Raw genomic sequence first — 27,650 nt, forward strand, 5'->3', positions numbered from 1 at the left:
GGGTCCAATCCAAGCCAAGCTCATGTTTACGTGCGGTTTTCCCGCACGCTTCGCACGTGTTTACTGACTCTACGCTTATAAAATTATGTAAGCTTGACCAAGCCGAAGTGCGTTGACCCCACTGGTTGAGCCAATATTGATTGAGCACGATGTCTCAAAGTCGGCTAGCGGTAAGTGGTAGCCAGGAAGCGGTTGATTGCCTCAAACACGCGTTATGGTCGAAAGTCGATGATTGCGGGAAATTCTCCGGATTCCCACATCTCAGTAGATGCGACACAGCGCACAAAAAACGAAGACGAACTAAAAAAAAAATAAATATGTACACAGGACGAGCGCTTGGTGCAGTACACATAGATGCGCAACACATAGGTTTCCGGCCCCCACGGAGGGCTCAGTGAAGCATGTGGTGTCGTTTTTAGTCGGACGAAGGCGGAGGGTTCGCCGTTCTCCCTAAAAACTTAACGAAAAATAAGTAATGCCGCCGTTGAAAAAAATTAAACATTTTATTTTGTTATGTTTCTTTTGCGCTGTGTCGAACCTACTAAGCATGAACCAACTAGCCCGCATCGCCACCCTAATCCCACATCTCACGAATATCCGTTGACGCACAACTTAACGACAGACTTCTGTTTAATTTCGGGTGTCCCGCGGCCGCGTGACACCGCTGTGCTTCCAGTACAAGCTGAAGTCGATGGCTGCGGTCGTTGGTGGAGCGGCCGTCGGTTTCCTGGGCGTTGCAGCGGCTTCGGGCAACCCGGACTTCTTCCGGGACGTGGCTATGCCCTTCGTACACCGAATTATGAGCCCCGAGAGCGCCCACCGGATGGCCATTCTGGCTGCCCGCTGGCAGCTAGTCCGTGGCCAGAGAAAACCCGATCCCCCGGTGCTGGTGAGTGCGCCTTAATCGCTCTACCTTATAGTTCTGTTTTCATCTTGAAGGGTTCTGCACCTCGAATACTGTATTAACCCGAAAGGAAGCCCACTTCCACTTCCTACACAAAGCAAGCATTTAAAACAGGAGTGGTGTGTGTACCGTGAATAACTCCCAGAACACCTGTACTTGGATGCTCATCCCTATGTGCAAAATGCCCCTCCACCCACCCCAATCCCTCCCAAACACACACTGGGTTAACATTTTTGTAATGAGCCGCTGCAGACTGTCGCTGTGGAGCGGCGTGAATGGGTGAACCGGGTAGGTTAATAATGCATGCCCCAGTGATACATGCTCGACGAAATGTCCCTACAGCGTGCAGTTTGTGTAATGAGCGTTCACAAAACAAGTGTCCATGAAGCACACATCCACGAGAAGTTGCCCATGAATTGTGTTTCCACAAAATGCTGGGAGAATAAGAAAACAGTATTCTACCAGCAATTGTCACACGATTTGAGACAGCCACTTGGAGGTGTCTGCTAGTAGAACTTAGTGGAAATTATCCTCCCGGCTGCCGGGAGAATTAACATTGCCATAAGATAATAGTTAGTGCTGAAACTTTGGCATCTAGCTTGGACCGCTAGCACGACATTTGGACTGAGAGTGAGCATTCGGCGATGCATAGTTTGTTTGTGCAGTGAAAAAAACACTAGGGTTTTAGTTTTTGGGGACATGCTATATGTCTAGTCTGCAGCAATATAAGCTGGCCCAATTTAGCTCTAGCTCAAAAGAGTAAAATACTGCATGGTGTGCACCTGGCCTGCTAAGCTTATCAACAGACTGCCATATTATAATGAGGAATGTGGCAATCCATTCAGACTTTTGCAATAGTCTAACATACCCAGCACTGCCCGCTTGGCTTTTGCACAACCCTGGCCTGAACGCCACAAGGCCGGCTGATACTGCCATAACCTGTGCATATTAGATGCCTGGGACAAACATCATCTGGCTTCTTCGGTATAGATGTTTTGAGCCTTGAAATTAGGAACATATATGAGAAGACAGGATTTTCTAACTTGTCAGATGAGCCATTGCTATGATTGTCGAAACCCCTCATACTTGCCCACCTCGTTGCACATATCCGAACCAAGGTAATATGATATCTTGTTGTGGTTTATCTTTCACTTGCTTTTTAACAACATAAAACTGAACAAAGAGTTTCGGTTGAGTTATCATTCATTGTCTTGCATTATTTATTTTTTTGCACACTTATGAAGCATTAATAAAAATGCACTTGTAGAAAATTCTGACAGAAAATGCAAAAGCAACATGCCACCTTACAATAGAAGATATCTTATGGAATGGCAACTGCTTTATGCAGATAACACTCCAGCCTCTGATAGATCTGTTTGAATTGTCACACACAAATATAGGTTTACAAAAAGTTGGGGCGCAAACAAGCTGCTGAAAGTTTAATATTTTAGACAAAACCCCGAAACGGGGGAAGGCACGACAACACAACACGAAGTTGGGACTTCGTGTTGTGTTGTCCTTCCTTCCCTCCCGTCTCGGGGTTTTGTCTAAAATTAAAAAAAACTTAGGTTGTTTGAATACTTAATCAGTTGGCTCTTCAAATTGGTTATAGTGTTTCTTCTATGGGCTGAAGAAGAACTCTGTATGCAATAAAACGGGAAACGCCTGTGGTAGTCCGGTTACTCTGTACCAAGATGTCTCACCATGATGCCCCTTAGGTATTTTCATTCCATTTGATGCAAACCCGAGAAAATTTTGTCTTTTGTTTTGAATAATCACAAATAAACGTTAAGAGCTCAGCATCTTGCAGAGAATGAAATACATAAAGACAAATAGCAGCTGTTGTCAATGAAAGATGTTCACTTTCTCATTGAAAAATTTAAAGAATTGACTCAAATCTCAGATAAACTCGTATCTGAGATTTTCACTTATTATCACTGCTGTTCTCTGTTCACTACTAAGCTGACAGGTCGGTGGGAACTGTGCGCTCGTCGAGTCGATCAACTGTTGATCTTGCACCATGGGATCACACTCTCTGCGCATATTAAAGCGCAAAGAGTGGAATCAAGCATTGAAAGGGAGGCATTTGATTGGTCCGACGAGCCCGTAGCTTTCATTGCCCTCTGAGCTTGGCGGTAAACAATGTGTAGAGTTAACTTTGAGGTGGAGTTTATGCCCCCTGCCATGTGTAGCTCATTGGTGGGACCCAAAGAATACTGTAAAGTTTTCTCGGGCACTCGGTGAGTGGCATTTACTGACATGCAGACCTCCTTGGCAGCGCACGGAGCTGTTTGGGCTGAGCTTCGAGAACCCCGTGGGATTGGCGGCCGGTTTCGACAAGCACGGGGAAGGTGTGGGAGGCCTCGAGCGCTGGGGCTTTGGCTTTGTGGAGGTGGGCTCGGTGACTCCTCTGCCCCAGCCAGGGAACCCCAAGCCCCGTGTCTTCAGGCTTGCTGAGGACCTTGCTGTAATCAACAGGTGTGTGTCGGTTTCATCGTTTCCATCATCAACTCTCCGGGAATTCACTTAAAAATAAGGTGTGCATTTTAAGAAGAAGAATATAGAAGGGAAGTATTCACATTGAACTGTTTTGGCAAGGTGTCTAATATCTGTTAATGCAGAAATAAACTACAATCTATAAGTAATTTTTAGAGGGCAGCTCTTAGGCGCCCGTTTCCGGCTTAAGCCGCGTCGCCGTCGCTGTCGGCGTAACCGTGAGGTCTCGTGCCCCCCCCCCCCCCCCCAGGTCACGCGACACCCCTAGGTCACGCAACACCCCCCACAGGTCACACGACATCCCCAGGTCACGTGACCCCCCCCCCCCCCCCCCCCCCCCAGGTCACGTGACCCCCAGCAGTAGGAGGGAGGTAGAGGAGGATGTTGAAGGATGAGGAGGAGGTGAAGGAGAAGGAGGGGGTGGAAGAGGAGGATGAGGGGAGGAAAAATAGCAGGCAGGATCACGAGGGAGGAGGAGGGGTATACCCTCCCCTCAGTACCCTTCCCTCCTCCTCCTCAAGAGCTGCGCTCCACCTCGGCGTTACAGGGAATTTTTTAGTACCTTTGCGCATAAGCCTGGATACAGGAATGTACACTTGGCTTCTTAACTTTTCCTGATGCAGACATAATATTTGCTGTAATAAATTATGCTTTGATAATTGAAAGCTGACTCCCATGTTTTACTTTTGTTTTGTTTGTCTCTTCTTTTAATAAATACCTAATTGAAAATATTAGGACAGAACGAGGTGTATCTGATTATAGTGTCTAAAACACGTTCAGATGAGCCCATAAACAATTAGTTCTTAATCATTGATTATTCAAAATGATCACTCTGGAACAGATAGACCAGCCAAGCTTTAACTCTTTCCTGACCATGGGAAAAGTAGCAATTTTCAAAGGATCCGTGCAAACACATTTATTTTTCTTACTAACTTGTGTATGGAGCAATATGACACGTACAAATGTGGCCAATTAGTTGTTATTCTTAAAGAAACAGTGGTTGGTGTAATGGAAAAAAAGATTTTAAAGTTTTATTCTCTGAAAATGTGATGTATGTGCGGAAGGCGTATAAACACCGCAACTTCTACAGCTTTGCCAGATTAAACGACAAATAAGAAAAATTATGAATATAGAAAACGTGCCCCACACCCACAGCTATTATTTCTGAAAGTTAGTGTACTCCAATTGACGTCTATTTTCGATTCGTTGGAGAGTTAGCCTCCATAACACAAGTGCTTTTCAACGAAGTAATGCTTATACTGGGTGAAGCACCGATAGTACACCTCACATCTCCAGCAGAATGCTTTCTTTGTGTTCTTCCTTGGTTCCACTTCCTGGATAGCCTCGATTGCAGTTCCCTCATTTTTAGAATTTTTGTGCGCCTTTTTTGGAACATGAAACGTGCAGACCGGTTCAGGACAGCCCTGGAAATTATAGTGATGCTTACCGACAACCATCTGTTAAGCGACACCTATAATAATATTGAAAGTGTCTGCAGAGCTCTTGAGGTCTAAGAAATGTGCCACAAAAGAGTTGAATTATGTAAATAATGCCATCTTTGTTACGAAGACGGATGCAAGCAGCTAGCCATGTTAAACAAGTGCAACTTCCGTTCCCAGGACTATTTTTGGCAGCCCACCCCCTTGTGATAAAGCTTGAACGTGCCTTAAACCCGAAACTAGCATCCTTTGGCTATCCACGGGATTGTGGAACATAAATCTCCGCACTGAATTTAATTTATTGACAGCACTTAAAAACCATAGATAGTTGATAAATAGATAATTTTATTAAGTGCCGGCCAACAGCCAAGTGGCCTGGGCAGCAGTGCTCTGTCCAATGAGTGAATACAGAATATAAATGCATGTTTCTCAAGAAATAAAATCAAACAAAAATGTCATCACCTAAAAAAAAGGCATTATAGGTTTGTTGCAATCTTGTCATCGGACAGATTGATCGCATGTTAGGATAAAAAGTGTCTCGGCAGCTGGATGACCGCCCAGAGGGCACACAGAATCTCAAGGCCATCAAGAACTCTGAACAGTCAGTAGCACCATGCACAACCTGATGTAAAAAGGAAATATCTCTAGCAATTCTTCTATCATGCAGAGTTCAAAGGTTGATGTCCATTAAAAGAAAGTTGTAGCCGTAAAAGCGGCGGCGACCAATGTCTATCATATAAAGTTTGTATAAATCTACCCTGAACATTTTCAATTAAATTGCTGTGTGACATCTCAATAGAGTTCCATATTACAGACGAAAACTCAAGGCGCAATCTAACAAGTGCACAGTACAAGGTTAACAGACACTCAGGAAAACAAAATTTTCTTGTCAACCTCGAAATGGTGCCAAGGCAGCGTAGACTATGACTAACAATACGAGAAACATGTAAACGAAAATCTAATCTCGAGTCTACAATCACACCAAGGTCACGCGCATGTGACACTCGCTGCGCTTGTGCTTCAAAAAGGGTGTGGTCATACATTATGCTGTCTTTCTTCCTAGTAAGGGACATCACTACTGACTTTTTGGGGTTCAGTAGAAGTCTATTTCTCAAGCACCATTGTTCAAGAGAGCGGATATCATATTGAATATATATGCAATCACTAATATTTTCAACTTTGCGGATCCAGTTTAAGTCGTCAGCGAACATGAGCACGTTTGAGTTTTTAATCCAGGACGGTAAATCGTTAATAAACACTAAAAACAGAAGCGGGTCCCAGGTTAGAACCCTGCAGAACTCCAGATAAAGATGCATATGATTCAGAAAAACAGTTAAAAGATCTAACCCGATTTCGACGACCTTCAAGGAAACTTTAAAACCAAGCACAATACAGTGGGCATAGTCTGTAGTCTTTTAGTCTAAGCAAAAGTATCTGGTGGTCAACCTTGTCAAAGGCCTTAGTCATATCAAAATAAATTGGCCATCAATCACTGGTGATCTATGACCTATGTGCGCGGTCAGGAAAGATTTAGGGCCCGTTCACACACTTGCGTTTGACTCCGTTTGACTGAGACAAGACCGCTTTTTAAGCCTCTTAGAACGGCTTACGACCGGAAGCGCAGCAATGCAGCTGGTCGTAAGCCGTCACAAAAGGCTAAAAAACCGGTCTTGTCTCAGTCGGTCGGAGTCAAGCGTATGTGTGTGAACGGGCCTTTAAACACAAGTTTCCTATGAACACCTGTCATAGACTGATGCCATTAGTGCTAGCCGAATAGCTTTGGTAACCTGCAAAATATTCAGCCATATTAGCAGTAGTTTGAATATCTCCGAATGTTTGCAACAAAGTTGGCCTGACTGCGAAGAGATGTCTCGGTGCCCTTTGTGTGCCCCAGGTATGGCTTCAACAGTGTGGGGCACGACCAGGTGCTGTCCTCCTTGGAAGCCGGAAGGCACGGCTGGAAGCGGCCGGTGGGCGTGAACCTGGGCAAGAACAAAGAGAGCGCCAGTGCGGCAGACGACTATGCACAGGGGGTTCTCAAGTTCGGGGAGCTGGCGGACTACCTGGTCATCAACGTGTCCAGCCCCAACACCCCAGGCCTCAGGGGACTCCAAGGACAGCGCGAGCTCAGGCAGCTGCTCAAACAGGTCTGCCCTTGCGGCCTCTCATGGTCAGGCATTCCACTTTCAACATCGTTATATTGCTACAATAGACACTTTTAAAAAATTTGCGTACTCCAGTAACTGCTGCGTCAATTATGTGAGGCTGTCATATTTTGGGCATGCATCAAACACGAGTTCCGCATCAACATTCGGCGCTGGTGCTGCGAGTGCTGCATCAACGCTTGGTGTGGACTGTGATCCAAGCACACTCTTCGCATGGAAATTGGTGCCCAAATTGTGGTGGCCTTAATCTTCTTTGGTGGACTTTTGAAAAGGGTCTATTATATCACGGTAATTCTTGGTCTCCAGTGTGAAGCGATTTCACAAGGACCCGTTCCGAGCCCTCACCGACCACAAGAAGTCGCTCAAATTGCAGAGTGGCTTGTGTCGGCACTCGACAATCCGAGCAGCGGCTTGTGATAGTGAAGGCTTGAAACAGGATAGGGATGCTATGGCCTCAGATCTCGGAGCTCGCATATGTTTCCCCTGCAGTCTCATTCGTGCGGGGGTGCATAAGCGGAAAAAGAGAAGGAGGCGATGTCCCTCTACGGGGAGCCGCTCTAAATCCAGTCATTGAATTCGCCGAATCAGTGGTTTCAGCATGGCGCAAGGGAGAAGAGTCCAAGAAAAAGTCGTTTTACACTGAATTACTGCAGCTTCTACATACAGATTTTTGTGTCTTGTGGTAGAACGGTGAACAGCTGCTCTGGGGAAGTAGATATACAAGTTGTGGTGCTTATTTAATTTGAAATATTCATCTGGACTTGTGGTGGCTAGCGCTACAAGCACGCCTTTTGATAAATTTCACTGCAATTTGTAGCGCATATAAAACAAAAAAACAAAAATAAAAATAGCTTCCTACATAAAAAATTTGCATTTCTCTAAATAAAAATAATAATGCTGTACTTTTTTTTCTTTTTTTTTTTTAATCTCTGCATGTTGTTCAACATAGCTTTTTGAGCCTGAGCACGAGGTTTGATACTATTAAAGTGCAGTCCTTGTGTTGTCCTTTCAATATTTCTTAAAATTATTTATTACACAATGAGGCATGTCATATTGTGGTGTTTGCTTGTACTAGAAGCACCTTTAAGCTGGGATCACACTGCTTATACATGATACAAAAGACAGTCTGCACTGCAGATACCCGTGGTTCGAATGCCGCGTGCCAAGTTTCTCCTCAAATTCATAGCCATGTCGCATTCAAAGCCTGGATCTTGTGGTAACCTGCATTTGAATCTGTTTGCAGAGTGTCTTTTGTATAATGTAGAAGCAGTGTGACCCTGGCTTTAAGCCGAGGTCACACTGGTTATATACAGTAAAACCTCGTTATAACAAAGTTGAAGGATCAGTCGTGATTATTTCGTTATAAGCATTAGTTTGTTATAGCCACTGTCCATTTCTTCCTACTATTAGCAAGCAAGGGGAATTGTGGTTGCTTTGTTATATCCATTAGTTTGTTATATCTCATTTCGTTATAACGAGGTTTTACTGTATCACACAAGACAGTTCGCGAGCACTAGTCACCACATTATCCACGACTCAAATGCCACGTGCCAAGTTTCTCCTTGAACTTATTGCCACGCGGCATTCGAAGCACGGATCTCGCTGTGACTCGCGTTCAAATCTGTATGCAGACTGTCTTTCATGTCATCTATAAGCAGTGTGACCCCGGCTTTAGGGAAAAATTTATGGAGGTGAGATACGACCAACTCGCAATGATTTCTCCATTTCTTTTTATAAACTTCGTGATAAATGTCGGTACTGATTAAAAATGTAGGGCGTTATCTAGTAAACGTACAGTCTTTTGCACATATGGCACAAACCACCGCATCCCGTTATGCACCTTGTGATGTAGCTTAATTGATACGCAAACAGGGAATGGGATCTCGAGAAAAAGTACTTTGGTTTATTTATAAATTCTAGCCATGTTCCAACCTGGTTTATTCGGTATTCCAACTTCCAACCTGGTTTATTTACAGATTCCAAGCCTTGGATTTTTAGATTAGACGCAAAGTACTTTGCGATGCAGTGGCTTTGGGCAGTTTCTTTTGATAAGCTACTACCTGGTACTTTGCGATGCAGTGGCTTTGGGCAGTTTCTTTCGATAAGCTACCCTGTTTGTCATAGTAATTCCTATGTTGACCAGGAATAGCCATACAAACTTCTCTATTACAATCCCAGAAGTTTTTGTTTTATGGTCATCCTTGCTGGGCGCGATAGAAAGGGGCACTTCTCTAAATTTGGCAAAATCAGTGCTGTCAACTCTTATAGCACGCTGTGCTTTCTAATATGTGGAACATCTATGTCAAGAGCTTTTTTAAAAGTTACCACCGCTGCCACAGGGGACGAGCATGTTGGCAAACATTAGCGTTGGTCGTCTGCAAGCATCTTTGCTTTTCCTTTTGTTTTACTCCTCACCACGTGAAAATGCTGCGCATGCGCACTTGCGACCAATCGGCGTGGAAGGTGTCCGTCATTAAATTGCAAATGCTCCGCATGGTTTGAGATGAACGTCCCTCTCTACAATCTAGGCTCTCTTTGCAATTACAGCGATAGCTACAACAGTATAGTAATTGGCTCGTCGCCAAAATGTTGTAATAAATTACCTTGTCGCCATAAATCGGAAACCTGTGAAAATAAAATGAGAGCAGAGCCTACACGGTCCTGCGGAACGGAAGGGTCTTACATGCCGCTGAAAGGTGGTGACCGGCGGGGCCCGGGCGGGGAGCCCCAAAAAAATGAAATGTTTGACCAGTTGGAGAAACTGAACCGTACTTCGTTTATGTAACGGTCAACAACATGGGGTCAAGCGCCACAAGGACGCAACCCTGAAAACATGGGCGCCAAAGGTGGTCGGTGGTGCCAACTGGCTAGTGTAGATGGTAAATGCAAAAAATTAAAATACAACAAACACCTTATCGAACCCTAAACTATCCTTGTGTATCTTGCATCTTACGTGGAGGAACCATCGCCAGTGCCTGCTCGAAAAGTGACACACTCACCCATAACCATAAAACTATCCAGATAGTTGATATGTCATGCGACTACTCGCATAGTTACGTGGTATTAATCCCTTAAGTGCCTTGGACGAGCTGAACTTGTCGGCCACTTACTGGCTAAAAATGCCGTGGACGAGCTTAGCTTGTCCAGTGGTTTTTTCGGTAGCCCTCAATTCCACGGACGAGCTAGGCTCGTTCGAGTAGTTTAGCGGTGCTGACCATAGATGGCAGCACTCGTTTTAGTTGGCAAATATTTTTTTCGCCTCCGCTGATTTTTGCGTAATAAACTTTTCAAATTTTATATGTAATATTAGAGGAATAACAATTCAAAATAAAAAAAAAGATATGGCACTTTTAGGTTACTTTTGGAAAAAAAAATTTGGCACTTAAGGGGTTAAGGTGTCATGTGACACTATAATGTCATGTGACGGTGTGGCACCACGTGGCATTGTGACGTCACAAGACATCATGAAGTCACATGACGGCACGGCGTCACGTGAGAACACGGACACACTGCATCATTTTGAATGAGGAAAGAGCCCATAACAGCTATTGCTGTGAAAACGCAGAACGCACGTAAAATGAGCTTTGTAGAAAGCTGATTCGGCAGATAAAGGAAAACCAGTTCGGCAGTCCCACCAGAGTAACCTTTTCTTTTCTTCCCACGAAACCCTCAGCCCAACTCCACTGCCGTAAAATACTGGGGAAGTGCCCACTCAAACCTTGGAGATAATCGCAAAAAAATGGGGGATGGGCACTTGTCCAGTCATCAATTTTACATAGAAATGTACTGTGTGTATTTTCTCAGATCTTACAAATTTGGGAATGGACGTTTGATGTGCAATGGGCGGATGCGCGGTATTCTACGGTACCCATTTCGGCAGACCAGGAAGTTAACAAAAACAAAACAGACCGCAGAGCTTGGGTGAATGCAAGATGAAGCCCGCACCACCCATCGCAATGCCTGCGACGCTGATGGCTCGTCGCTTTGTGGTAACTAGGAGAACGTCGCCACCTTGTGGCGAGCAATGGAGTTAGCGGAATTATGCTCGTACTGCTGGGGAGCGAGTCGAATAGGATGACCGAAAAAGCCTTTCAGCATTGAATGGCCTCCGATGTTTCTATTTTCGGCCATTCAGAATTGAAAGCTCGATTCCAAAAGGCCACAATGCATCCTACTCACTGCAGGTTCTGGGAGCAAGAGACTCCCTTTCCAAACGGACCCCTGTTCTGGTGAAGGTGGCACCTGACCTGAGTGACCAGGAAAAGGCAGACATTGCCGCTGTCGTGACAAGCAAAGAGGTTTTTGTTTCTTTCTGATACATTAGCAACGGGTTACTGGGTGGAGCTTTTATTTCTGCTGCCAAAACCACAGATGCACAAAATGCTATCTTTGTATTGTTCATCACAGAGAAGGACTGGGTTTTGTCATGCCCCAGTCCTTTGATGGTGCTTCATTGTTTTCACATGTACACCCTTCCAATATCATTTCCCTTTTATACATTTTGTTTAGTTCATTAAAGGCAAGAGTAGCCTTCTTTGGCACTACAGTACTTTGCAATGTGCATCTCGCCTTGGAGTCTATAGCTTTGAGGAATGGTTTGTTTTTGCCCCGATCACCATTATGCCATTTATTTCTTATGCTCAGAAGTAGGTATAGCATATGATTCTTTGTGACATTTTAGTCTTTTGTGTGGGCCAAACTAAGGTCCAGATGAATTGTTGCAAACGTGTAGCAGAAAATTGATCATGATTGATGTAAATTTATGCAAAACAAGCATATCTTTTCTTCGTGGCAGGGGACAAACACTGCTCTTTTTTCTCATCTTATCGTGTTGCATTGAACAATCACCAACAGTGGCATTGCTAGGGGGTGTGCTTATGGGGTTTCAGCCCCCGTCACTCCCTCCCTCCTGCCGAAATCCAGTGTTGACTGAAGTACATCTAAAAAGTACTTGAAGTAAAGTACAAAGTAAGGAAAAGGTTATGTACTTCAAGTAAACTAGTAAGTATACCAAGCGCAGCATACTTTAAATGAAGTACTATAAATGCAATATACTTTCAAAGTGAAGTACAAGTACTTTTTAACAATCCTTCATGATGCCATTTCATTTTAGCGTACAGTGTTTTCTTCTTTTTTTTTTTTACTGGTATGCATTGCCGAAGGCGTAATCAGGGGCGCATGAGTTATTTTTGGAAGTTGTGGCGAATAGTAGATAAAGTGCAGTGGCCAGGGTAGTTTTTGTGCTCGCTGACGACCTATTTAACACAATCAACTTATAAGGCACTTATTTAAATCTGTCTATAGCCTACTTCACACAGAGAAAGGACTTACATAAAATCCCGAGAGATGCCCCACTTGTGAAAGGTAACCCACCCTTATTGTTGACTTGATTTGCTATTTTCTTTTAAACACCAAAAGATAGTCCACTCGTAGTAATCACAGTGTTGGGATCGATGATGACCTCGGCGTATATGCATCTAGTTAGCTATGGCAGGATATAAGCGAACATTGCTGACTGGTAAGTACAGTCATCTTTGCTTTATTGCCCCCGCCACAATAACAAGTTTGGAATGGACACGTTATTTTAAAATAGCATTTTTTAAGACTTTTTTTGATTTCACACCGAAAGTTAACCCACTCCTTATTTTCACCCAATATTTTCACGACGGTAGGTGGGCTATCTCTCGGAATATTACGGTAGATGACGTCTCAAAAGACGATAAAACGTTTTCACATGACGGTACACCATTTACGCCGTTTGAACAAGATGACGCATCACTCCAAACACAGCGATGCGTCGTCTGCTCGCTTGTCAGGTACGAAAGATCCATATAGTTTGTAACTCGGTGATTCTAATCTAATAATGGGACAGTACAAAAGACCAGTTTTTAAACCGGCGGAAAGGTATGACGTTTGGAAAGTCTGAAGCAATTGGAAAGTAACAGTTAATTGTTCAAGTAACCGTCAGTTACTTTTCCTTATGTAACCAAGTAATATAATGGAATACTTTTTAACTAAAAGTAATAGTAATTTTATTCAATTACATTTCTGGAGTAATGTGTACAAGACTGCAAATGGACGCATCACTTCGTTTGTACTGGGGCACCTTTCCTGCAGCATTTTGAACTCACTCTACTTCTCAGTCCATCAGTGTAAGCGAGGAGGTTAAAAATATTAAGAGAGGACACTCCTCTACGAAAAGATTGCTTGCGGAAGCTACGTGGCCGACGTCATGCTCTTTCCTAGTATGTTTAACCCCCATTGGGTGCAGGCCACTGCAAGCGGCACCAAATTCAGAAATTGGAAAAACTTCTGAATTTGGTGCCATTTCCGCAAGAAATTGCTTTGTGGCCATTTGAATTTGCCACCATTTCCGAAAATAGCTGTTGCACCCCCATTACCCCTAAAACAATTCATACCAGTTAAAAAAAAAAAAAAAATCACTCTGGGGGAATGAAAGAGCACCACTGAAGATACTGTTAAAAAGTGCTCATACTTTACTTTGAAAGTATGTTGTATATATAGTACTTTACTTCAATTCCCTTGTGTCTGGTGTGCTAACTACTTTACTTGAAGTATATTTTGGATGTACTTTACCCAACACTGCTTAAGGTCCTTCCCAATGACACTGCCGACATCCAACTGGCCCTATAATTAGGGTTCCGTATTTTAGAGTAAATCAGAAAAACGTTTGCCGGTGAGTTTTAAGCCGATTTTGATTTACCTGAAAAACTCCAAATTTTGAGGTCACAATGACAAAATAAAAAGCAAAAAGGACCGTGTTTTACAAATAAATTTCATAAAAGCACAGGGTCAGTGGTCCCGAAGAGATGCAACTTCAGTTTCCTTTAATATCAAACTACCGACAAAAGGGGTTTGCCTTTCAGCTCGTGAAGCTTTCTTTAGGACAGTGGGTCATGGTGCTAAAATTTATTTTATATTTTGAATGAAAAAAAGAAAAATTGGGAATACCTTAAAATAAACTCAGAATTTCAGAGAATGGGAAATCTAAAAAAAGTAAACTCCAATAAACCCTGAATTCTCTGCAAAAAATAAACTCCAAGAAACGCTTTCTGAATTTCACCGGAAGTCAGCTCCAAAAACATGGAATCCTACCTATAATTAGGGCTCCATGTTTTCGGCGTTTATTTTTCGTCAAATTCGGAGGGTGTTTTTTCGGAGTTTATTTTTTGCCGAAGATTCGGAGTTTATCGGAGTTTATATTTTTTTGATTCCCAATTCTCCAAAATTCGGAGTTTGATTTCACTGTGTTTCCTATTAAAAATAAATAAGTAAGTAATAACCGAATGTAAATGTATGCCAGATAAAAAAAAGAAGACGCGCTTGTATCAGTTGAAATATTTTCAGTTGAATTTGGCGTTGGTGCCATTGCTGTTGGCAATACTAATTTATCCTTTAGACTTAAAAACCGCGAAAAGACGAGGACCAGACAAAAAAGTGACACGGACGTAGCGTTGTTTATCCACGACAGAAGTCACACACAAGTGGCACTTCGATAAACGCCGATACCTTAAAATCAATAAACTCCCGGAGGTAGTCGCTAGGAAGCTCGTGGTCATCCCATCCTATTCCATCAATCTAGACCGCGGCCGCGTGAGGTAGAGTGGTTAAGGAGGTAATAGAAAGTTTGAACTGCCCCTCTTCCCAATTTTATACAATCCCTATGGTCCATAGCTTTCAATGTTACTAAAACATACCCCTTTTTTTTTCTAAATCACTAATCGCACGGCCCAAACCGGAAACCAAAAGAGTGGCTTTTGTCGTGACCCGAATGTACAACGAACGACCTGTTGCCCTGAATCAACCTTGAAGAGACAAGCGGCAAGAACCCTTTTGACAGCGGTCCGAAATTTGAAAGATAATTATGGTGGAATTTTCCCAGGACCATTAACTCTGTGTTGATCAAACTGAAAAAAAAAAAAAAAAAAAAAATAAATAAAATAAATACTATTAACACATAAATATTTGGAGTTTATTGGATAAATCCCAATTGACCAAAATTTTACCGGCGGGTATTTTTCGGAGTTTTTCGGATTTATCCGAAAACACTGAGCCCTACCTATAATGTACGCATGCCATTTGATTCCCCGCCCCCCTCCCCCACCCAACTCTCTCCCCCCCCTTCTTTTCCGAAAAAAATTCCTGGCAGTGCCATTGACCAGAAACCAGAAGTACCCTTGATGATGACACATTTATGAATTTTTGATAGTAAATGGTAACTACGGAGCACTGAAAGCGCTGTCGATACCGACGTGCTTTGTCTGATTCCAGTGTCGGGTGGACGGTCTGGTGGTGTGCAACACGACCGTAAAGAGGCCGCCCGAGCTGCACAGCGAGCACAGGCATCAGGCGGGGGGCCTGAGCGGAAGGCCCCTGACCGACCTCTCGACCAGGACCATCGCGGACATGTATCGTCTGACCAAAGGTTGGTTGCGCACCCTTCGCCTAACAGCCAAATTAGAGGGCCCCGCTACTTTGGAGGCTCCTCGTCTGGAAGTCCCGCGAACCAGTCACTGCTCTATGTCTTTTTGTTCAGATCAACCACCAGCACTCCGTAAACAAAGTGGTTTTGGTACGATTTTTGCCAGACCCGAGAAAAGCCTGCAGTTTGTTTGTCCCGAAGAACTGAACTTCCAGCTATTCAGTCATGGTACTGTTTTCGGTGTAAAGGAAATGTTGCAGTATGCACTACAAACACTTGAGCCGAGTGAAAAGGCTAGGCAATGTTTCGTAATATTTAAGAAGCGCAACGAGACGCACAAGGAAGATAGACAGAGACGGAAGACTGTGTCTCCATCCATTGTCCTTGTCTGCATCCCATTGCACTTTTTAAATATTATGGATCACCAACTGACCAAACTTTCCACCCTTGCCTGGGCAATATCGTCATTTGATAAACACTTAGTAAAAAGGAAAAACTATGTGTACTGGAGATGGAGAGAGCGAGGTGCGTTTCAACGACTAATAAGCAGAAACACATACATCATTGGGGTACCACGAAACAAATTGGCCAAGGAAATTCAAAATCTCTACAGCAGGCATTTAAAATATTTTGAAATCCCGGCAGGTTGCGTCAGCTTCACAGTTAGCACTTATGAAATCCTGAGCATCTAATAGCGTAGACCAGGGGTCGGCAACCTTTCGCAGCGGAGGGCCGAGTTGTCACAAATCCGACATGGAGGGGGTTCAGCGCCAAGTTGCAAAGAGGGGGAGGGAGGGGGGGAAGAGGAGGGACAAGGAAAGGCAAAAAATAAGTGAAAACATTTTCTGCTTAAGTATGGGGATGACAGACAATGCCAATGGGAAGCGCACTTCTTGTTTCTGTCTTGTGTCGAGTTCAAAACTTCCGTGTGGTCCTTCCTTCGGTTTGTGTGGGGAAGCGGCGAGGTTGTGCCTAGGGCCGCGGATTACCGGCCTCTGGTATAGACAATAAAACAAAAGGCGTGGTCATCATCGTCTTGCTCCCCAGAACTTGCGATTTTAGGATGCATATGTTTGAGATGTGCTTACATGCATGGTGCCATTACCTGGCAAAGGAAGAAGCCAAGCTTTACTCAAATGAGTACTCCTATTTTTGTGGCTAAAATACTTTTACTTGACCCACCTCTTGCCTTTCCTAACAAAATACTCAATTGGGTACCTCCAATCTGAGATCTCATTTGAAAACCCATTGCATATATTCCAGACTTTTTTTTCTTAAACTTAATTTTTAGTTGCCGTTTTGATTATTTTTAGCATTTATTTAGGGGATAGGAGCCACCTTTAGGAATTTTATTTTCAGCTGTAGCCATTTCTCTCTCACCTGCATTACATTAACTGTGAACAGAGCATGTATGGTCATCTTCATGATAAAACCACTGGCTTTTTGAGTCACTTGTTGACAGTTGCCACAGGCAGTAAGAACTCAATGTCATCAAGGTTTGTCCCCAAATGCTATCTTTCAGTCTACACAACAAATGATGGTATGATGTTACCTCCTATGATTGCTGTGGCAACACTGTCCACAATACACCATGTAATCCGAAGCTAGCAAATTCATTAGGTAAGGAAAGGGAATTTTTGAGCTAAATCTCCCAACATAGGTTCCCATCACTAATTTGAATTCATTGTTTCTTATGCCACACCCTCTGTGTGCATGTTACAAAAGGTTCATTAAGAACAGGGACAAGACAAGAAACATTCCCCAAACTGGCACCACGGTTTTTGTCTGATTTCACCATGCGACCCGTCTTTTTTGCACCATTTTCATAGCGGAGCTGTTAAAGGGACACTGACAGGGTATTTATGCTCGCCGAGGTTTTTAGTTGTACATGACATATGAGAGCCCAACTACCCAGAACACAATTTACGGCTCGGAATTCGGTTTCTTTCCGCCCGAAAACCGCCGATCAAGAACTGGCCAGTTTGAGTCTCGCTCGCTCACTTTTCCGTGGTCACTGGCCGTTTTCTAAGGTTTCGACGCGACCACCAAATTTAATCAAAGTCGTTGATCACTGAAGGCACACACTCAATATTAAAAATAGAACAAATATGAAAACAATTTTTTGTGGCTTCTAAAAAGCTGCAAATACGTTGATTGAAAAAAAACAAAGTTGCACAGAGAACTGGAAGCATTCTGTGCGTGCGTCGTTTTGCGTATCGTGGGACTCACGGGGACGGCGATGGCAGCGGACGACGGGCGTGGGACCTCCTACTTCAGAATTGTTGTTTGCGGTACCGGCGAATTCTGTCTGCCTTTAAAAGAGAAATTTGGGACTGGTCAAAAGAATTGGTATTCATCCTGTACGACACGTTCAACCACCAAGCCGATTTGCACAAAGACATTGCCGAGCCGTCGCTTCCCTCTCGTGGCTGAAGACATCGCTCGCGCAAACGTCAAGTACGAAGTGTGTACTTCGAGTTCAATATGCACGCTTACGATTTCTTTACTAGGTGCAAATGTCGCCAATGCGTGGTGCTTCGACTTCGACCCGGAAGTGCTTTTGCTGGAGGAAAATCAGCAGCAAGCTTTCTGAAGTATTGTAGACCGGCTGCATTATCACGAATAGTTCCCCCAGTAGCTTAGTGGAAAGACGTCCGCTTCACACGCGACAGGACCGGGTTCAATCCCCAGTGAAACCACACTCTTTTTTCCATTTCTTTTAAAATTTTTTTTAGACATTTTGTAATGTTTACATTTCTTTTTTTTTTTTTACAATTATCACTGAAGAAACAAACAAAAAATAACAAACAAATGTTGTGGACAAAATGTCGCTGAACTAAATGGTATTGGATTTCCTTTTTGACACATGCAAACTCAATGTAATCACCTTCCACAAAATGCAAGGAGCATATAAATCGGGTAGCGTCCGCTTTCCGAGGTTCCCGTAAATGTTCTACAGGAATTACAGCCAGCCACTGATCCCGATCCTGTTGATCTTTCGGAAACTCGGTCGCACAGTGCCACTTTTTTTTAGACGCAGGACATGTGAGCCAGCTCTTCACGCAGCATCTTGGGTGTATTCTTTTCGGAGCCGATCACGGAAATTCACCACGGGCACTCAATACTCATCTCCAACTCCTCAATGTACAAAACAACTCATCTTGAAGTACAGAACAGCAAGCGGAACAAACATAACTGCAAAAGAATCGCACGGCAAGCAGTTCCCGCTACGGCGCCACGCATGTCGTCTGCCACGCGGAGGGGAAAAGAAAAAAAAAGCGCACGGTCAGGTGTAGTTATGTGACTTCCGCCACTCACTCTCTTTTCTCCACTTCTCCGACCCCTGTGCACGGGTTTTGGTTTCGAGCACTTGCGTCTTTTGGCTTTAATAAAAATATATGCTATTCTGTTGCAAAATATTAATTGGGTAGTCCTCCAACACCATAATGAAGCGCCTGGCAAAAAATGAAAAAATGTTTGGGGGGTGTCAGTGTCCCTTTAAGGGGGGACACTACCTTGAATTGCACCTTTTTTTCCAAAAAAATGCATATTCAGAACTGCAGAGTTTTGGCATGTATAGGTAACAAGGAACACTCTCCAAAGTCTTGTCAATGTACACTGACAAACAATGTTAAAAATAATTATTCTTTATATGTTGGTGAGGTGTGCTTCACTGTGTAGCTCTCGTCATCCACAAGTGAAAATAGCTGAAAACAATGTCAGCATATCAAGAAGTTTGAGGAAGACATCACCTCCGCTGCTGGAAAGAATTTCTGACATCTAAGACTCAAAAAGAAATTTTTCAAACGTCATCTTGAAACTTCAAGTGCATATATCCCAGCTTCGCTTCTTTGCGCAAATCCCACCTTAATAAAACTATTGTTTCAGTGTGAAATTACCGAGAGACTTAATATTTGCGGATTATATGCCAAAACTTTACCGAGCCGGTTACTATGGACTTAGATTTTGTATTTTCATGTTCCTTCATTATGAAAAATTGTAATTTGCAAAACTTGGCAAATGTAAAGAAGAAAAAAAAGAATTTCATACATTTTTTTTTATTTGGAAAATGCATATTTTTTAGATTTCCTTTCATAGTAACCGGGAACAAATATTCCACTATGCATTCCACCAGAAAAATATATGGTGATCAACACCATTTCTCAACAATAGATTCATTGAGCAGATTCCATACAGAGCTATGCTTTATGTTTGGGGGGTATAGAACCTCATAAAATTGGTTCACAGGGCTGAAACTTTGCATGCCCTCCTTCTATATGGCTACAAACACCACCTGCAAATTTCACGCTGATTCAGTGAGAGGTTCAAAAGTAGACATGCCCAGGTAGCGTCTCCCCTTAAAGGGGCCCTGCAATGACTTTTTTACTAATTTTTAATTTGCACCGAACCTGAGCGCACTGAACATAGTAACTTAGTGAAACTTTTCTTTTCTCGAAATTCCCTTTATTTTAAAAGTTATAGGCAAGTTAAAATTACAAAAACAAGCAAAAAATAACCTCCCTCATGACGTCCTTGGTTGCTTGAGAGTGGCCGTGAACTAGAAGAGGGGTAGTGAGCTTACCGAGTGCTCACGGCTGCCGCACTCCGAGTCGACGGCGCGAGAGGGCGCCATTGAAGCTTTGTTCTGGATAGGCTGCATGCAGCGGGCAGCCAGAGCAGCTCTCATTGCATTTGCTGCGCGATTAAATACTAATTCGGCATGACACTTCATTGGCCGCAAACGACAGCAAACACGGGGTAAAGATCAGTTTAGAATGGGAGCTACTTTGCGCTGCCATACCGCGAAACGGCCAAACCGCAAGACAAAGCTTCTCGCCGAAGGCCTTCGGAACGCTCGGAGCCGCTCGGATCCTCCTGCCCAAATGACCGCAGCGCCGCCGCATACATCCGTGACCTTTCCGTGTCGGCGCCTGATCCCACAACTCCTTTCTAGTGTGCGCCGCCTTTTCCACCGCTTGGTGGCGGGTATGCCGACGGGTCATTTCTTGTTTCCGTACTTTATGAACTGCATTCGTTTCTTTTTTTATCTAAAATACTGAACAAAAACAACTTTTATAAAAAATTGAAACGGTTCGCGCCACTTATATTTTGTATTTCGACTAAAAAGAAGCTTTTAGCGGCTCTGACCAGTAGTAAGCCCAGGACCAAAGACGTCACATTTTGCGCGCTTTCGGTACCGCGGGTCGCCCTCGTCGGTGGAGGAGGTTTCCGCGTCGTCTGGTTAAAATATGACGCACTGATATTTAGTTACTCTCTCCGTGCCCGCTGGATTGCCTGAACCCCAAGAGACGTGGAAACCGCAAAAAAAGTGGACGCTTAAATATGATTGCAGGGCCTACCAAACAAATGTCGACACAACACTCTGGTTGCCGCCGTCGCTCATAGATGGCGGTAGCTGTCCAGAGTGTTGCGTTTGCTGGTTGTCAGCTTGCCGCCGTCGCTCATAGACCGCGGCAACCTTTGCAGCTCCTTCAACCAGACAACTGGCTGCTGCCGTCGCTCATAGATGGCAGCAACATTTCTTCGGAGGAAGAAGAGCGGGAACGAAACGAGCGGGCGATGGGTGCGCAGCAGCACAAATGGTTCCGCAGCCGCCGCGAGGCCGCTATCGCCTAAAGTTCCACTGCATCGAACGCTTCAGATTCCCTTCCGAAAGAAGAGCAGATCGCTCGCCTGGAAAGCCACCGCCGAGAACAGAAGATACAGCTCTACTGCTCTTCCTTCTTCACCAGAGTTGAAAGGCTGAAAATTTTTTAGATGTGTAGCCAGTGAAACTTCTCAAATGTTGACTATCAGTTTGCATGCCGGGCTCCCTGGTAGAGGGGCATCTGCTGGCCTAGGCGAAATTTCGAGCTATGAAAATATACAACTTTATAGGTCTTGCTCTACGTAGCCTAGTTTACGTATTACAGCGAAGCTGTTAAGGGCTAGGTTCCCCAGGATAGTGTCCGGTATGTCGACACCAACGTGCCTGGACAGCTACTGCCATCTGTAAGCGACGACGGCAAGCACACAACCAGTATGGTTTCCGCCGTCGCTCGTAGATGGCGCCAACCTTTCCAGCTATAATAGAAGAATGGATAGTTGGGCGCGTTGGTGGGAATTCATCGTAGGAAACAACGCGAAAAACAGACGACGACGACGAAGAAGCACACTGTGTATAGAGTACAGCTCCGCTGGTCTTCCTTCTTCACGAGAGTGGAAAGGCTGAACGATTTTTTGATGCCCATAGTATACTACTTCTAATATTAAAGAAAGTTATAGGGTGATCAGCTAAAAATTGGCACTTCCAGTTTTACCCAGAGCTAGGGACATGGCTTTTGCAGCCGGTCCAAGTGTGGAATGCTCTTGTCTGCAGGCAGCGTGCCCATAATCGGGGTCGGGGGTGTGCTGACCGGGGAAGATGCATACGCCAAAGTGAAGGCTGGGGCCTCCCTGCTCCAGATGTACTCGGCCCTGGTGTTCTACGGGCCGCCTGCCGTCTGCACCGTCAAGGAGCGCCTCGCGGAGCTCCTGAGGTAACAACTGAGCCCTCGCGCTCGCAACCCTGCCAACCAGCCGCATTCCTTCTATTACCCAACACTGTAGCAGTAAATCTTGCGCCAAGAAACTTTTTTTTTGCTTAGAGGCCTCTTTCCTCCTCTACCCGTTAGCACTGGAAAGTTCTTGTTTTCTATTATTGACCCCAAAAAAAGCAAGCATCAATTTTATCTGTTTGTGAGCCGGCACTCAGATGTTACATTCTACCAATTAAATTGCAGTACCCCGAGCACTAGTACTATAGCATAATTGCCCACAAAGGTGTGTTCAAACATTTATGAACTTGTAAGCAACTGATAATTTCTTTTCTTCTTTTTAAACTCTTCCCTGACCGTGCCCATAGTCCATCGACCACTGGTGATCGCTGGTGTCTAAGCGCCGTCAAGAAATTAAATTTAGTGTGTAGAATTATGTTTTACAATCTAGTGGACAGCCGAAGAACTCTAGTTTCGCTTTCAATTTAGGTTTAAGCTTTATCACAAGCTGGTGGGCTGTCAAAAATAGTCGTGGGCACAATGGTTGCACTTGTCTAACATGGCTAACTGCTTGCATCAGTCTTTGTAAAACAAAGATGGCATTATTTACATAATTCAACTGTATTATGGCATATTTTTTTAGACCACAAGAGCTCTTCAAATGGTGTTATAGGCATTGATTAACAGGTGATTGTTGGTAAGAACCACTAATTTCCAAAGTTGTCCTTAGCCGGCTTGCACGTTTTATCTTCCGAACAAGGTGCAGAAAGATGACTAACTGCTTGCATCAGTCTTCTTAACAAGTATGGCATTATTTACATAGTTCAACTGTATTGTGGCATATTTTTTAGACCACGAGAGCTCTGTGGACACTTCAAATGATGTTATAGGCGTTGCTTAACAGATGGTCGTTGGTAAGCATCTCTATAATTTCCAAGGGTGTCCTGAGCAGGCATGCACATTTTATGTTCTCAACAAGGTGCAGAAAAATTCTAAATATGAAGGAACTGTAATCGAGGCTATGACAAAACCAGGGTAGAACACAAGGAAAGCGTCCTGCTGGGGATGTGAGGTGTACTATCTGTGTTTCACCAATATAAGCATTCCTTCATTGAAAAGCACACACGTTACGGAGGCTGATGCTCCAACGAATCAAAAATAGACAACGTCAGTTGCAGTACACAAACTTTCAAAAGTAATAGCTGTGGGGCACATTTGCTATATTCAGAATTTTGCTTATTTGTCGTTTAATTTGACATAGCTGTAGAAGTTTTGGCGTCTATACGCCTTTCACACAAGCATTGTATGTTCAAGAAATTAAATTTTAAAATCTTTTTTCATAGACTACATCAACCTCCATTTCTTTTGAAAGAACTAATTGGCCTCATTGTGATGTGTCATATTGCTCCATATGGAAGTTAGTTAGGAAAATAAAACCGTTTGCACGGGTCTTTTGAAAATTGCTGCTTTTCCTGTGGTCAGGAAAAAGTTAAACAATGTATTTTAATGCTTTTAAAAGAAGTGTTTGGCTGGCATCGCTAGGGGCTTAGGGTTGACAACGGTTCAAGAGACTGCAGCCACCACCATCAAAAGCCTGCTGTCCTTTTGTTGCGTGTTTGGGACTTCATATTTATTTTTTTATATCATATTAGGATGTTTCAAGGACGATATATATTTTTTTCTTAGGCAACAACAGACAAAAGTTTAAAGAAACAATGAATGTACCTCGCTGCCTGAATCTCTATGAAACTACCTATATTTATAGAACCTTGTTTCACCGTTAGGGAAAGATACTTGGGGAGTGCATTACGACTGCCAATGAATGTAGTGAACAGAACAAACAAAGCATATAATAATGGCAATGTGGCCTACCTGCTGCCATGTATGAAAACTCACAAGACATGCGGACTGCCTCGCATAGCTCTCTGCCAAATTTTCTTCTCTTCATTTTTCTCCTTACTCTTGGGTTTCCAAAAAGGGGTGTTCTGGGTGGCCTCGAAATGGCAGCCCTTGTTTTGCTAAGGTACTTCAAGCTGACTCTCTTAGTATTAACGAACTTGTCTGCTTTATTTTCTTAGGTCCTTCAGTGCCTGCTGCATCACATTGGTAATGTTTCAATCACCAAATAAAAAGTGAAACTGGTTTTTTGGGTGGTTTCTGAAATTGTTTGCCCTCGCGCTGCAATGTCAGCTGCTGGAGAATAAGAAGGGTATCCCCCTTAGAGACCCACAGACATCTTCAAGCCTGAGAAATAGTCTTTTGGCAATACCACCACAATGGAAGCATAAAAGTATCAGTTTCTTAGAAAATAAGCAAGGCTCACGTTTTCCATGTCCGACTTGGTGTCTCCATAAGCTGAATCTCCCTTTTTGCTAATTCGGAAAACTACTTTTGGTAATCAATTGTCTGTGTAAATGTGTAAAACCATTTTTTTTTTTTTTTCATTTTAGCAAAGATGGTTACACCACGATTGCAGACGCAGTCGGAGCAGACCATCGCAAGTGACCAAGGCACTCTCTTTCTGAATCTGCACTTCCCAGGCTCCTTAATGTTTTTGCTCTCTCTAGTTAATAAATTATATTGTTTTATAATTTGACTTGGCCTTGCTTTTTGGAGGTTTCTTAGAATCTTCATACTAATGTTTTAGGCATGTGGATCCAAGTTTACAGGAACCGTGAAAAGAAAGCTGGCAGTAGGGAACCGAATAACACCCCTCCCTCTCACAAATTGGATCCTTGAATCAATGTGGCATCATTTACGATTTTTCAGTTATGCATTCAGTGCAGCAAGAGAGTGTTGGCTGTAGTTTTCCTCTTTCCTATGTACCACAGGGCCAACCTGAAGTCGTGTGGTACACCATAGCACGTTTTCTAGGTGCTCCACTTCCAGCGAACCCGACTGAACCACCTAAGCCTTTCTCTACTGCACCATGCTTAAGTGAAAATCCAGCTGAACTCATGGAGGTTGTTCCCAAGGCTTGACTGGTCCATTTCTGGGCTAAATTAATTTTAATCTGACTATATTTATCCAATGTGGCTTCGGAAAGTTCAATGCCTACATAGGGTTGGCAAGTGAATGGCACATTTTACGTAAAATTAAACCTATAGAGATGCCCAGCTATACCTAGTCGAGGAGATTCAAATATATTCAGTCATAAATCATTAATGTAGGTTGTCGGGCATCTCTGCCTAACATACTCATGCATAATAGCTTGTAATTTTGAAACTTATTGCAATGTAGATAACAGTCGCAAAGTTTCCGTTTCTTTTTAAATACACTAGACGTACATGTGTATGACCCTGCTTTTAATATCTGCTTTCCTCCTAAGCATGGGGCTGCAATATTTCTACTTTTTAGTGTTGATTGTGGCGTTTAGTTCCATCGAGCGCACTTCTCACCAAGCTCTTGTGCACTGGGGAAAAGCAACACCCGTGGAAGCGAGGATCAGCAGATGTTGCTTCTCCGCAGTGCACCGGTGCTTTGTAAGAAGCACACTCAACAGGGCTCACCTGCTGCGAGCCACACTTCCAGAAATCGCAAACGACAACACAAAATGCGTTGCGATTGACAGCAGCAGCTGCTGCATTGTGGAAAGGCGTGTTGAGGGAGATTTGTCTTCAGTCAGTGTGCTGCACAATGCTTGAAGTGGCTTCTTTGCTTTCAGTGGAATTTATGTAGGAGATGTGCGCTTGGGTAGAATGATTTTGCGAGATGTTGGATGCGTTAAAAAAAAAACAGACATGCTTTTTCTTTTTTTCTTGCTGAAACACTTTTTTAGATTGGGGGTGCCCTTGACCGCACCTGCAGTGGAAGAATTGCGGAAGTATGCACACGAGCAGTTTCGTAGACGCGCGGAGAGGACACGAGAATGGAACCTGAGCGGCGGCAGTGGGGGGATGAGGGAGCATGTCCTTGCAGCGTGACCTAGTGGGTATTAACTAGGGCAAAAGCCGGAGGTTTGGGGATGCGGGGAGAGAGGGAAGGGAGTGCATCACCGGAGGGTATGTGGATGCAGCAGGAATGATGGAATGGCGCAGAGCACTCTCCGGATGATCACATGGGTGTTTCGGAACAGCGGCCACTTACAGGGGGAGCAAGAGAGATCCTTGCCGCAGTTGGCATGTATTTGTGAGGAACCGTGGGGAGAGGGAAAGCGGTGCTTCTGCTGTAGAGTGGGATTTTGCATTCATAGATGAGGACTTTTTGCCAGGAGGGGGCACTAACAGCTACCACTCTATTCTTTTCAAATCAAATACCAAATAGCATATAATTCAGAACTACTATTCGAATATTTGCACAACACTAGAAGCACTCCCGGGCGGTAACTAGTTACTAATAATGTGTTACTAATAACTAGTTACTTTTTTCAGTAGCTTGTAACTGTAACTCGTTACTGCTTAGTGACAATAATTTGTAACTGTAACAGAGTTACTATTTTTCGAAAATAACTAAAAAGTAATGTTGTTTCAGTTACCTCCCTGATTTATGTGCAAAAATATTGCAAACACGACCACCAAATCGCCTTGCAACTCGTGAGAGAGTCCCAAGTCCTCATACAAGAAAGGCACAGCAAGAATTGCTGCAGGAAACGTCAAGAGCAGGAGGGAAAAACAAAAATATAAAGGAACTAAGTTTTGGGTGATCCTGCTTGGCTAAGCTGATCCTGCCAACGAAGAGGATGAAGACGTTTGTGCTCATACCAGCTCTCTATGGTACATTGCCCACAGTGTACACAGATGCAACAAAGCATGGCATCTCTAAAGCACTTTTTCTTTTCTTCGTCCGGCAAAGGGAGCGAGTGCTTTTTGTAGACAGTTTTTGGTGATTGTCGCTCCAAACACCCGCAGGCTTATGGCACAACCAATTTTTCGAACCTCGCCGTCTTTTTGCCAAGCACATGTTTTCTTCACCTCTAATTTGAATCGTCCAGATGCACTCTTGCGGGGTCTCAACCTCAGGCCCATTTCCTCTCCCTTCCTTTTTTTTACAACCCAATTACCGGCCTTGCCTCCTGTCACCCACTTCTTGTCCCTTTTCGGGTCCCGTCACTTGAGAAAGAGTATTTGCTCAAAATGTCTGTGTCGTTCTGCTTGTTTGTGAGTTTTCTTGAAATTGAAAAACCACCCTTAGCCAAGACCAGGGGCGCTCGACATAACTTGATTTATATATGTATATTCACATTGTGGGCTTTCCGGGTGGTCTGTTCCATTTCGGGTGGCGAGCTGGGGGAGCACAAGCGTGTCCCATCTGATTAGGAATTGACGGACAAAAGATTGCAACAGCCGTTTGGAATTATACACGCAGTGGTCGTTTGTACCTTGATCAAGGCTTATTTTGACAGAGAAATGTTGCTGCAACGTTGATCTCCAAGTTTTCAAGGGAAGCTTCGCGTTTCATGAAAGATTGTGCGCACACAGTACAAAATGATTCAACCGACGAGTGGCATACGAAAACATCTACAAAGCTGATTGTAAGGTATGACTTATGTTATTATTGACTTCAAATTTGCATGATTTTATTGCTTCCGTCCGATTTCGCCTCAAGTTGCGTCTCGATGTAACAGATTCCTGTCTTATTTAGAAATCTTGCACCCCTCTTCAGCATTCAAAGAAATGCGTTCTGGCCTACTTGCAGGGCATACCACGGCCAATAAGCAGGCACCCGATG

At 43.7% G+C, this 27,650-nt stretch overlaps 1 protein-coding gene across 1 annotated transcript; it reads left to right on the forward strand.

Annotated features, from left to right (window-relative positions):
* On the forward strand, window positions 1-24,574 carry LOC8032968 (dihydroorotate dehydrogenase (quinone), mitochondrial). Its single transcript, XM_040209309.3, has 8 exons — window positions 1-170; window positions 677-889; window positions 3,183-3,382; window positions 6,734-6,986; window positions 11,189-11,302; window positions 15,297-15,450; window positions 21,827-21,986; window positions 24,434-24,574. The coding sequence occupies exons 1-8, from the start codon at window positions 150-152 to the stop codon at window positions 24,486-24,488; spliced, it is 1,170 nt and encodes a 389-aa protein (XP_040065243.2). The 5' UTR covers window positions 1-149; the 3' UTR covers window positions 24,489-24,574.
* The last annotated feature ends 3,076 nt before the right edge of the window (window positions 24,575-27,650 follow it).

Source organism: Ixodes scapularis, unplaced genomic scaffold, assembly GCF_016920785.2.
Source record: "Ixodes scapularis isolate PalLabHiFi unplaced genomic scaffold, ASM1692078v2 PGA_scaffold0__279_contigs__length_252992795, whole genome shotgun sequence".
Classification (NCBI taxonomy): domain Eukaryota; kingdom Metazoa; phylum Arthropoda; class Arachnida; order Ixodida; family Ixodidae; genus Ixodes; species Ixodes scapularis.